At 37.3% G+C, this 12,984-nt stretch overlaps 2 protein-coding genes across 2 annotated transcripts in view; one reads left to right on the top strand and one right to left on the bottom strand.

The window, feature by feature from the left end:
• The window catches only part of LOC120871121 (solute carrier family 15 member 2-like), a 39,456-nt gene extending 28,388 nt beyond the window's left edge, over window positions 1-11,068 (top strand). Inside the window, exons 20-22 of the mRNA XM_040250809.1 lie at window positions 767-913; window positions 1,530-1,634; window positions 1,965-11,068. Of these exons, the coding sequence (XP_040106743.1) occupies window positions 767-913; window positions 1,530-1,634; window positions 1,965-2,141 (429 nt within the window). The 3' untranslated portion in view covers window positions 2,142-11,068. The remainder of the gene's footprint in view (window positions 1-766; window positions 914-1,529; window positions 1,635-1,964) is intronic.
• The window catches only part of ILDR1 (immunoglobulin like domain containing receptor 1), a 34,235-nt gene continuing 30,561 nt past the window's right edge, over window positions 9,311-12,984 (bottom strand). Inside the window, exon 8 of the mRNA XM_040250823.1 lies at window positions 9,311-11,721. Within this exon, the coding sequence (XP_040106757.1) occupies window positions 11,680-11,721 (42 nt within the window). The 3' untranslated portion in view covers window positions 9,311-11,679. The remainder of the gene's footprint in view (window positions 11,722-12,984) is intronic.

The raw sequence follows: 12,984 nt of genomic DNA, 5'->3' as shown, positions 1-12,984 counted from the left end.
CAACTCAGCTAAAAACCTTCATATAGTGAAACTAATTTTTTAAAAAAGATTGTAGAATCATGCATATTTGGTAACATTAATAACAAAATATTGACCTGAAAAGATTCTTTTTGAGCAAAATTTTATAGGAAAATTGCATCTTTTGGAAAAAATTTTTATGTGTGAGTTTAAAAATAATGGCCAGTAAATAGAATACAAAATAGTAGATGGTATTTGATATGGATTTTTAAAAATTGATCAAGAAAATCTTCAGTGTAAGAGTTACCAAGAAAATAATTTCTGATATTATTCTGATATTATAATATTCTGATAAAAGTAATTTTACTAAAATAAATATTTAAATGGAAAATGTGAGAAATATTTTAATTGTACTTACATAGAAAATTGAACAAAGAATTAAGCTTTTTTAAGTACATGCTTTTCTGAAAATTCATTGTTTGTATAATTCAGATGCCATTTTACATTTAAATGTTAGCCAGAATCAAAATACCCAGTAGGTAAAAATGATGGGATACTATAGTATCAAATAGTCTGCCATTTAAGGGCTCTGCAATAATGGTATCTGATTGACTGAAGCCAGCCAAGTGAGTGGAGTTACCAAAAGGAATTTCAAAAACCTGAAATTGTGTAGAAATTGCTCAGTTTCTTCATGGTACCACAAGAATGACAATACAATGAGGAGATGGATACAAGATCATAAATGCCATAGGCCAGGAATATTTACTTGAGACTCCTAACAAGCCCATTTCTTGTTTCCCTCACTAAGAGAACCAATCAGGGTCCTCAGGCCTGGAAGATGGAATACATCCCAGCCAACAAAATGTCCATCGGATGGCAGCTACCACAATATGCCCTTGTTACAGCTGGGGAGGTCATGTTCTCTGTCACAGGACTTGAGTTTTCTTATTCTCAGGTAGGTTTTTGCAAGTGGAAAGTGGAGGTGGAGCTATTGCTCAGAGGATGGAGTTTTAATCCTGACACTGTCTTAATTATTTATGTGACCTTGGCCAAGACCTCCATTATTTGGGGCTTTAGATCTTAAGCAGAGGATCAGCTTGACCTCCAGGAACATGGCAGGCTGGATCCATGCTGTTTAGGATCCAGAAAGCGATACTTAAACATTAAGAATAAGGACTGTGGAATCAAACTGCCCATGTTCAAATTTTGGCTGCATACCTATTGTGTAACCTTTAGCAAGTGAATTATCATCTCTCTAAAGCTATTTTTATGTGTAAAATAAGAATAGTAATAGAACTTTTCCCTTAGGGTTATAATGAAGATTATATGATATAATGAATTAAAATATTCAGTCAAGAGTGCCATCTTGTTGTTACTATGAAAATTATTACCTGAATCATTTTACTGTGTTTGATTACTATAAACATATTCCCTGAATCAATGTGAATGCTGAACTTAGAGGGGGAAGTTCAAATCTGGAAGTTTGGGTGGGAGAACTTTTCTGGATAGATGCTTGGTACAGGAGGGTGGTGTAGTGAGTTTCTTTACTCACAGATTTGTGTCCTCTCTAGGCTCCCTCTAGCATGAAGTCTGTACTCCAGGCAGCCTGGTTGTTGACTATAGCATTTGGGAATATCATCGTGCTTATTGTGGCGCAGTTCAGTGGCCTGGCCCAGGTATGTACTAAGAGAAGCAGGAGCACGTGTCTACCCAAGGATTTCCCTCCATCTTCCTCTGCTGCCCTTCCCCCACCCCTCTGTTTGCCACATTCCCCACTCAGCCCTCTGTCTTAAACATAGACTTTACCAGGAAAATAGACATGTAAGCTGCAATAATGGCCACCAAAGGCCCATGTGAGGAGAGGCCAATTAGTCCTGTCTTTTCCTACCAAAGCTCTTCCCAAACTGGTCACCCTAGGTCAGTCTGCTCCGCAGTCTTCATGTTAGAAAGATCAGCTTAGTATCAGGTTCTCCATATTTTTCTCCTATACGTATTTCTTCCTACAGTGGGCCGAATTCATTTTCTTTTCCTGCCTCATGCTGGTGGTCTGCCTGATCTTCTCCATCATGGGATACTACTATGTTCCTTTAAAACCAGAGGATGTTCAGGGGTCAGCAGATAAGCAGACACCCCAAATCCAAGGAAATGTGATCAACCTGGAAACCAAGAAGACAAGGCTCTAATGGTTCCCTAGACTCTGCCCAGACCCTAGTTCCTGACTCTGGTCTTGGCCATCACCATCTTCAAGCATTTTTTACTGCATCTTGGTTGGAAGAGAGAACAGCATCACAATGAACTGATCTCCTTCACTTTTCTCTGATGATAGAGGCAGTTCTAGGACTGAGTTTTTCAGTACATTAAAGCAAGGTCCCTGAGTCTCTATGTCTTCTTATATGTCACTGAACTCAGTAAACCTTGTGTGGTTTTGCTGCAGCTGGCCTGGTATCTCCAAAAACACAAATGTATAATTGAGATTGATCTTTTTGGTTATCAAAGTTCTGTAGGAATTCTTTTACCTACCATTTAGAGCAGATGACGCCACCTTTTGAAGTGCTGATTTAGGACTAAATTTCAGAATAACAGAGAAATGGTATTTTCAAATGTCTTCATTAACAGCGTATTTGTTGTTTACAAGGACTTCAAGAACTGGTATGTCTGGTGTGATCTCATCCAGGGCCTGACTTGTCAGCTATTCAGGTTCAGTAAGACTGTAGTAAATTTTTCAGTACAAATAATAAAAGACAAAATGATATTTTATTAACACACAAGATAAGATATATCTTTCTGATAATTACAGTATTTTATCTACTAATCCAAACACCTCTTTCTCAGTATTGATAGGTCCTTGGAAACCAAATTAAAGACAGTAAACATGGTTCTACAAAACAGAAAAGTATTAACTGTAGAAGTCCTGATGAACAATTGTTATACAGTATATGCTTTTCTTAGGGACTATAATGTTTTAACTCTAGATTATGCTCCCCTGTGGACAACTGTATAGATACTAATTATCATTTTCCAATCCTCATTTTCAGTGTTGTTGGCCACCTTTTTCTTATTATATTATCTTATTTATTGCTGCTCCTGCTAAGTCGCTTTGCTGCTGCTGCTGCTAAGTCACTTTAGTCATGTCCAATTCTGTGCGACCCCATAGACAGCAACCTACCAGGCTCCCCCGTCCCTGGGATTCTCTAGGCAAGAACACTGGAGTGGGTTGTCATTTCCTTCTCCAATGCATGAAAGTGAAAAGTGAAAGTGAAGTCACTCAGTCGTGTCCAACTCTTAGCGACCCCATGGACTACAGCCTACCAGGCTCCTCCATCCATGGGATTTTCCAGGCAAGAGTACTGGAATAGGGTGCCTTTACCTTCTCTGTATTTATTGCTACAAATATTTAATAATAACAGTATTTTTCATGAAAACAACTTCCTCTCTTACTGGTACTTCCTTCAGCTTCAAAGTAGTGGATCTGTTTTGATATTTTTTCCTGTTTTACTTTCCCCTCAAATTTTAAATGCCCTATTTATTTAAAAAAAAAAAAAAGTTAATACTCTAGTAAACCCAGTACTCTAGGTTTGGGCTTCTAAAATGGCAGTGCTCAATGTGGGACATAGTCCCATATCAGGATTCTAGCAAAATCCAGAGTTGAAGGAAGAAATGATAGAATATGTTTGTTGCTGTGTTGGTGAAAAAAGTTGAGAAATAATACCTTGCACACAGTGAATGACTCAGTGGACAGACATGGGAATATAATGACTTCTGGGGGAAAGTATTGCTGGGGGAAAAGTTCAGAATAACTGTCCTAGAAAGTCTCATTTCCATTGGTTTTGCTCCATTATTCTCATCTAGAACTGTTTTGAGTCAGTCTCACATTATAAACATAACAAGAAAAGTTGTCCCGTTTTCCCAAGCTTTAATACTCTGGTCCTGGTTACCAAGTTTTCAGAAGTACTGAAGTGGCAGCAACACTATCCAGTTTCCAGAGATAACCTTTTTAAAATTATGTATGTTTATCTACTCATTTACTTAACTGGCTGGGTCTGAGTTACGGCACTTGGGATCTTCATTGTGGCAATCTGGCTCTTGGTCATGGCATGAGGAATCTAGTTCCCTGACTAGGGATTGAACCCAGGCCCCCTGGATTGGGAGTGTGTTGTCTTAATTGCTGGACCACCAGGCAAGTCCCTCCACAAATATCTTGATTTGAACCTGACTTTGCTTCTTCAGAAAATACTCTCTCCCCATTTCAGCAGCTTTAACTCAATCTGTTCTATGAACTACTATCTCAGAGATATTAACAGTGCTAATAGCTTCTTTGGACAAATTTTGGAAAGAAGAATATTACATCCTCTTCTTAACACCTGGATATTAAAGATTGAGAAATCCTTCAACAAAGACATAAGACTGCTTGTTTAGCCTCATATGGTATAGTGTTCTCCAGAACACTGACTTGGGAAAAACTGGCAGACAATTCTTTATGTTGAACTAAAAGCTTTCTTTATGAAACTGCCTACCTTGGTTCTTTCCTTTATGGCTAACTAGAATTAGCATAAACCTCTCTTTTATGCAGTATTCTTTTTGCTATTTGGGGAGAATTTTCATGTTGCCTCAAGTAAGCATTCATCAAGCTAAAAATTCTCAGCTTTTTTCATGGCTTTTCACAGGGCATAGTCTAGACCTTCCACAACTGTTTTTCCAATTCTGAAAAATATTCTTTGCTTGATATGCAACAGTGGGTCAGAATCCCTCTTAATATGGGTTGCTGTTGCGTATGTGCTCAGTTGCTCAGTCATGCCCGACTTTGTGATCCTATGGACTATAACCCTCCAGGCTCCTCTGTACTTGGGATTCTCCAATTTCCTCCTCCAGGGGGTCTTCCCAACCCAGAGATGGAACCTGCAACTCCTGCGTCTCATGCACTGGCAGGCAGATTCTTTACCACTAAGCCACCTCGGAAACCTGAACACATTTTAAAAGAATTTTTATCACTCTATATATGCATAGACAACATTTTGGAATGATATTCATCTACTAAAGATTTTTATTGAGGCACAGTAGATATATCATTGAATTCATTCCTTATACGTGTACAATTGAATGATTTTTAGTACAATCATCACCATAATCCAACTTTAGAATACTTCCATCACCCCAAAAAGGAACCTCTTGTCCACTTGCAGTCAATTCCTATTCCACCCCTGGCTCAGGCAACCATTAATCTACTTTCTGTCTCTGTAGAGTTACCTTTTCTGGATCATATGGTATGTGGTCTTTTACATCTGGCATCCTCTACTGAGCATGTTTTTGAAGTTTATCCATGTTGTAGCACCTATCAGTTATATGTATATATTTAACTACAGAATAGAATTCCATTGTGTGGATATACTATATTTTGTTCAACCATTCACCAGTTGAGGGAAATTTAGATTTTTTTTTAACTGCATTTTTAGTTATTAAAAACAAGGCCCCTATGACCGTTCAAGTATAAGTTTTCACACAAATAGAGTGTTCATCTTGGATATATGCCAGGGAATGAAACTGCTGGGTCACATGGTAAATTTATGTTTGATATGTTTTTTTGATTGCCAAAAGGCATTTTAAAATGGCTACATCATTTTACATTTCAATCAGCAATTTCCATTTCTCCATGTCTAGGCCTTCACTTATTATTGTCTTTTATTATCATCATTCTAGTGGTTGTGAAGTAGTGTTACATTGTCATTTTAATTTCTATTTTACTAATAAACAGCATCTTTTCAAGTGCTTATTAGCCATCTTTGTTTTCTCTGGTGAAATCTCTGTTCAAATCTTGCCTATTTTTAAAAATTAGGTTGTTTATCTTCTTGAGTTGTGAGATTTCTTTATTCTGGTTAGAAATATTTTGTTAGAAATATGATTTGTCATCATATTCTCTACGTTGTGACTTGTATTTCCATTTGCGTAATGGTATCTTTTGAAGTGCAAAAGTTTTAAATTTTGATGAAGTCCAATTTATAAATTTTTCTTTTAAGGGTTATACTACTGGTGTCATATCTAAGAACTATTTAACTAATCCAAGGACACAAAGAATTCCAACTAGTTTTTTCTAGATGTTTTAGTTTTAACTCTTACAGTTAGGTCTGTTGTCCATTTTGAGTTAACTGCTTGTGTATGCAACAAATCCACCTTTTTGCTTGTGGCTATGCAAATGACCCAGCAGCGGTTTGTAGAAAAGACTATTTTTTCTCCATTGAGATGCCTAAATAGCTTTGGCAAAAAATCAACTTACTTAGTTATTTGCCATTGACCAATATGTCTGTCCTTATGTCAGTATCACACTATCTCAATTATGATAGCTTTATAATACAGTTTAAAATGAGAAGATATAAGTTTTCCAATTGTACTTTTCAAGATTGACTATGCTGGTAATCAGTCTTGCATACCACCGAGGTCTTCCCTGGGGGCCCAGTCAGTAAAGAGTCTGCCTACAATGCAGGAGACCCAGGTTCAATCCCTGGGTCAGGGAGATGCCCTGGAGAAGGAAATAGCAACCCACTCCAGTATTCTTGCCTGGAAAATCCCACGGACAGAGGAGCCTGGTGGGCTACAGTCCGTGGGGTCACAGAGAGTCGGACACGACTGAGTGATTAACACTCACCTAGAATAAATCCCAGTTGTTCATGGTATATACTTATTTTTGTGTATTAAAATATTTGGTAATATTCTGTTAAGGATTTTTGCACCTAAGTTCAGGAGGACTGTTTGCAGTTTTTTCTTTTTTTCTGACCATATCTTTGTCTGGCTCTACTGTCTTCCTGAATGAGGTGGGAAATGTTTCCCCCTCTTCTATTTTCTGGAAGAGGTATAAAGTTAGTTTTAATTACCCTTTAAAAGTTTGATAGAATTTTCCAGTGAAACTATCTGGGCTTTGAGTTTCATTTTGGAAAACTTTTTAATTAAAAATTCAATTTCCTTAATGGTCATAGGGCTATCCAGATTGTCTATTTCATCATCTTGGTGCTTAAGGAATTGTTCTGTTTTTTTTTCTACATTGTCATATTTATGATCATATAGTTATATGCAGTATTCCTTTAACAGCTGCACTATCTGGAATGATATATCCTATTTCATTCCTGATGAAGGCAATATGTGTTCTATTTTTGTCAGTCTTGCTAGAGACTTATAAAATTTACTGATTTTTTTTTTTTGAAGAACGACCTTTTTGTTTCCTTGGGTTTTTTTTTTTTTTCCAGTCATGTTTTCCTATTTCCAGTTTTATTTTCTGCTATTATTTCATTCCTTCTGCTTGTTTTGGGTTTATTGTGCTCTATTTTCTAGTTTCTGGATGAAAGAATTTAAATTATATTACACCTTTCCTCATTTTAAATGTAAGCATTTGGTGCTATAAATTTCCCTCTCAGTACTGCTTTAGCTGCCTCCTACATACTTTGTGTTCTAATTTTTATTTAGTTCTATCTACTTTTTAATTTTCATTGAGGCTTATTGTTTACCCATAATTATTTAGAAGTGTGTTGCTTAGTTTCCAAGTATTTTGAGTTTCCTGTTGTCTTTATTACAGATTTCCAGTTTGATTCCATTGTAGTCAGTGCATATAAGCTTTATGATTTCAATTTTTTATTTGTCAAGGTCTGTTTTATGGTATATTTTATGGGTTTTGGTTTTTTTTCTACTTGGTGAATGTTCCACAGAAATTGAGAAAACTATATTCTACTGTTGTTGGATGGTCTGTTTTATATGTTAATTAGATCTTGATGATTGTGTTGCTCAGATGTTTTTGCCTAATACTTCTATCAGTTACTGAATGGGAGCAATGTTAAGGTTCCCAACAATAATTGTAGATTCTTCTCTTTCTCCTTTCAGCTTTAACAGTTTTGCCTCATGTATTTGAAGCTCTATGGTTTAGTTTATACACATTAGTATATTGTGTCTTCCTGACAGACTGATCCTTTAACTATTATAAAATATCTTTTTGTCTCTGATAATTTTCTTTGCTATGAAGTCCACTTTAGATTTTAATACTGTCACTCCTTTTAATTTTTATTATTAATGTGTACATGGTATATCTTTTCCATCTTACTTTAGGCTACCTGTAGTTGAATACAAAGTGAATTTCTTATATGGAACATATAGTTGGATTTAGTTTTTTTTTAATATTTTAATCTGCTCTGCTAATCTGTCTTTTGATTGGCATATTTAGACAGTTTACAACAAAGGCAATTATGTTAGCACGTTAGGATTTTATTATTTCCTACTTGTTTCTTTTGGATGTCGTTGCTGTTTATTCTCTTTCTTACTTTTCTGCAGGTTACTTGATCATGTTTTCAGATTTCATCTTGATTTATTTATAGCACTTTTGAGTTCATCTCTTTGTAGTTTTCATATGGTTGCTCTGGATACTACTTCTAACTCTGTACTTGGTATCACACTGTTTACTACTTAAAAGGAAGTATAGAAACCTCACTTCTAGTTAGGTTTCTTTACCTTCCTCACCTTTTCCTATTTTTGTTAACTCACTGTATAACTCCATTTCTTTTGCGAGATTTTTTTTCCCTTTGAGGTGTTATAAATCATATTTTATGATTGAAACAAATTCTAATACTATCTAATACTCAAAAGAATGTCTATTGTATGGACTCATATTTCTAACCTATTTTTTCTTTTGCTTTCTGATGCTTAAGTTTCCTTTTATCCTTTTCTTTGTTTCAAGAACTTCTATCCAGTCTTTCCAGGATTTATCTGCTAGTCACAAAATCTTTTAGTTTTCATCTGTGAATGTTTTTATTTTCCCTTCATTTCTAAAAACTGGTTTTGCCAGATACAAAATTATGAGTCAATAGTTCTTTTCATTCAGCACTTAAATATTTTGACATTTCCTTTTTCATGATCTCACATGAGAAATCCATTCATATGGTGTTTCCCTACAGGGACTTCATTGTTTTTTTCTGGCTACTTTTAAGGTTTTTTGTCTTTAGTTTTCAAAAGTTTAATTATGATGTGTATTGACATGGATTCTTGGGATTTATCCTCTTTAGAGTTTCTTGAATCTCTATGTTGATGTTTTTCATCAAATTTGGCAAGTTTTCAGTCATTGTTTCTTCAAATGTTTATTCATTCTTCCTTCTTTTTCCTCTGCTTTCTTGGACCCCAGTGATATGAATGTTGGATATTTTGTTATTAGTCCACAGGTCCCTAAGGCTCTTGTCACTTTTTCCCAATCTCTTTTCTATTATTCATATTGGGCGAATTCTGTTGTTTTGTCCTCATGTTCACTGATTCATCATCTCCACTCTACTGTGAGCCCATCTAGTAAGTCTTTAATTTCTATTTTTCAGTTCTATAATTTCCACTTGTGTTTTTTTTTTTTTGCATAACTTCTATTTCTTTTCTGTGGTTTTTTTATACTTGTATTTAGCGAATTTGTAACTGATTATTGTAGCATTTCTATAATGCCTGCCTTTAAATTCTTATCAGACTAATTACAATATCTGATTCATCTTGGTGTTGGCATTCAATCAAGTTGTGATTTTTCTTGTTTCTTGATTTATATCCTGGACATTTTGTCCATTATGTTATGAAAATCTGAGTTCTAAATATTTTACAGGAAGTTACTCTATTTAGGTTTAACGTGAGTCTTAGCCTACTTTTATGGGCTGATTCCACTAACTGTTTAATTTTCAGAGTCTTTGTGACTGCCTGAGGGTTGAAATTTCCTCCGGCTGGGTTGCCAAGATACCTCTTGGTGAGGGAGGGGGGTGGGGAAAGTCTTCAGTCAGTAACACTCCCCCTAGCTTCAGCTACCCAGGTTTCTCTGGGCAGGGAGGAGAATAAAGTGATTTCTTGGACCCAGCTGCTAGCTATAAGGCTACTAGCTGTGACAGCTTCTTTCTTCTGGTTCCACCAGAGAGCCCTCATATCTCTGGGCAGAAGAGGGAAGTCTCCAGCCCTTGGGGTCAATTGAGGTTTCTCCAGTTGGGCCACCAGCCTACTGGGTCCTCCCATCCACATCAGCATCTCTCCATAGAAAAGAGGAATCTCTGATTCAGCAGGGAAGGAGAATGCCTCCCCTGGTCACTTATTTTTTGACAGGACTCCCAGTAGGTCCCGCTTCCCTGAGGTTGTAAGAGGGGCTTCCACTAGATCCAGGGGAAAGAAGAAGCTACTAGACTACCGTCTGTTGCCAGATGGGAAGTCAGAAAAGACCAGGTCTGGGTGGCTGCCTTCTGCTGGTTGGGGGACACAAGATGCCCTGCCTCTGTGTTGTCATCTGGTCCTGGGTTCCCAAACCAGGTCACTTTCTTCCTAGCACTCTTCAGATTTCTTCTTTGTCTCTTGTAACATTTCTAGGATTTATAAAGTTGTGTTTAGTGAGGAGGAACAGAGGAAAAGAGGTCTATGTCAGCTTGTCCAGACCAGAAGTCTCTCAGTTACTGAATTATCTATTAAAATTTTAATTTTTTTCTATTTTGCCAATTTAGACTCAGTTACATTATAGATATTAAAATAATCTCAAAGAAACATTTGCCCAATGCAGGCATTTAACTAGTTTTCTCCAATATGTAATTAATGAGAAAAATGGATGGAGAAAAAATAGATGTCAATACAAAAGGATCTAAAATGAGCTTAAGGCCATACACATAAAGATACTGTTGAGGAACACACATGTATTCACACACACTTCATCTTAGGACATCTCCTTATGGTCTGCTGGAGGAGAGTCTCTACATGAAGCATAAATGGATTCATGAAGACACCAGAGGGGGCTAAGGAAAATGAGAGAGATGTAGGGCCTGTTACAGAGAGGCACAGATCCTTCCTCCTGGGGCACCAAGTGACAAAACCTGTCTGGATGCCTTTACTTGGGAAATCCCCACCCCGCAAGGCTTTGGTGCCAAGAGAAAGGTGGCTCCACAACTATGGGGTTGGACTGGCTCTTCTCTGAGCCTTAGTTGGGGAAGGCTTAATTTCAAGTGCATCAAAATAGATATCTAGGACAGAATCCTCAAGCTAGTATCTTTCACTTCTTATTTATTTATGTACTGTGCTATTCTCCAAAAGCATTTAAAGTGATTTTAATGGATATATACTATATAAAAAAATATACAGATACAGGAAAAATAAAAGAAGCAAGAAGAAAACAAAGGAAAGGAATAAAACTGGTGCAAAAGTGCTTCTCTGTGACTTTGTACACTTGCAATGCTAGAACATTTCCTGTGCCATCTCTGGGTGGACCCTCAAAGGCACTCAGGACCAGTCTTGGGGGTAGTAAAGTGGACTCATAACATGAAGGGATCCTCTAGATATGCTATCGAGGGAGACAAGGTTCCATGGAAATTTCCCTATAGTGCTCCATAGATTTCTTGCTCTGAGACATGTTTGATTTCCTCTTAAAGATTCCTGAGTTCTCACCTTGAGAATGGCCACAGTTCTGAGCAATGTGACCCAGTTGAAGACTCAGGTTACTAAGTTCCTGAGGGATCACATCCCAGTTAGGGTTCATTACAAGTCTGACTACCTGAATATGCAGTGTACCAAGGTTAAAACAACAGTCATTAACTCCTCAAACTTTGTTTATAAAATTCTTCCATCTGATTGTCAGAATCTAAGCCAAAGATGTTAGATACAAACTTGCGGTGTCCATCTCAAGCCAACTGGAAATCTAGATGCTGCTGCTGACACACAGGAGCTGAGAAGTCGCCACAGAAGCAGTGTTGTGCCTGGTGACTAAATGACCACACTCCTTCCACTATGGGAGCTCTCTCTCTCCTGGGGAATATAAGAACACAAAAATCCAGTCAGCTCTGCTCTATTGTCTATGTATACAATACACAAGTGGGCTTGATTCGGGTGCAAATCCTCAGTGAGTGGTGGCTGCTGGGACAGCAGCTCTGAATCTAAAACATTACTTCTTGACTCTTCGTGAAGCCAGTGTCTCCCCCTGGCTTTGGTTTCTTGCTTTTCCTACCTTTCTGAGCCTCCCTCAACCACCTTTAACTTCTGAAAACTTCTCATTCACTCTGCCTCGTATTGCTTTTTGACATCTTTAAATCTCTTGAAAAAAAAGATACCCTGTTCATTCATCAGCACCTTTCTCTATCATTCGTTCATGAAGACATGGCCCAGTTTTCTCTTCTCTAATTATATTCTCCTGAACCATTTGTTCTCAACAGTTTCATACCATGGTATTTCTCTGAAGTTATTTTTTCAGATCACTAATTACCTCTTGCTGACCAAACTCAGTGACTCTTCTTCAGAAGTTATTCCACTTGATCTTTTGGTTTTTTCATCTTGTGCTACGAGGGCTTCAAAGAGCATGGTTTTCATTTCTCATATTTCTCTATGTACTGGAGATTATTTTTATTCTAGTTTTGAATATCTACAGCTGTCATCAATGAATGTGACCTTTCTTGTTGGAATGGCAAGGTATCTGTCTCAAAACATAGTGTTCAAAATGTACACGTATGTACTACATCATGTTGCTTCAAAAATTTTTTATGTTTCCATTTTATCAAGAAAGTTTTAGGGGACATGGTTTCTAATCAAAATGATGTGGGATGGAAGAGAGTGGCCAAACTGGCAAAGTAGAAAGGCCCTGAGTTCACCTCCTCTCATCAGCACACCAAAATTACAACTATTTCCAGAATAACCATTGATAAGGAAAAAAACAAAAAACAAACTGGAACCTATATGAAAATACCTCCTGGAACCAAACACATAAAGAACTACAGTGAGACAGGTAGGAGGGGCAGACCTGCAATATAATCAAATCCCGTATCCCCCTGGGTGAGTGACCCACAAACTGGAGAATAGTTATATTGCAGAAGTTCTTCCACAGGAGTGAGTGTTCTGAGCCCCATGTCAGGCTCCCCAGCCTGGGGATCAGGCATCAGGAAAATCAGCCACTAGAGCATCTGAATATTTAATATTCTTAATAAGTATTTTGTAAAAAGCTATGGTAAAGTGCACCTGCTGAAAGCCTGAGGGCTTTCCCGGTGGTCCAGTGGTTGAGAAGCCACCTGCCAATGCAGG

Source organism: Oryx dammah, unplaced genomic scaffold, assembly GCF_014754425.2.
Source record: "Oryx dammah isolate SB20612 unplaced genomic scaffold, SCBI_Odam_1.1 HiC_scaffold_2, whole genome shotgun sequence".
NCBI lineage: Eukaryota > Metazoa > Chordata > Mammalia > Artiodactyla > Bovidae > Oryx > Oryx dammah.
The sequence above is the reverse complement of the archived record's forward strand: the minus strand, read 5'-3'. Positions and strand labels throughout refer to the sequence as shown.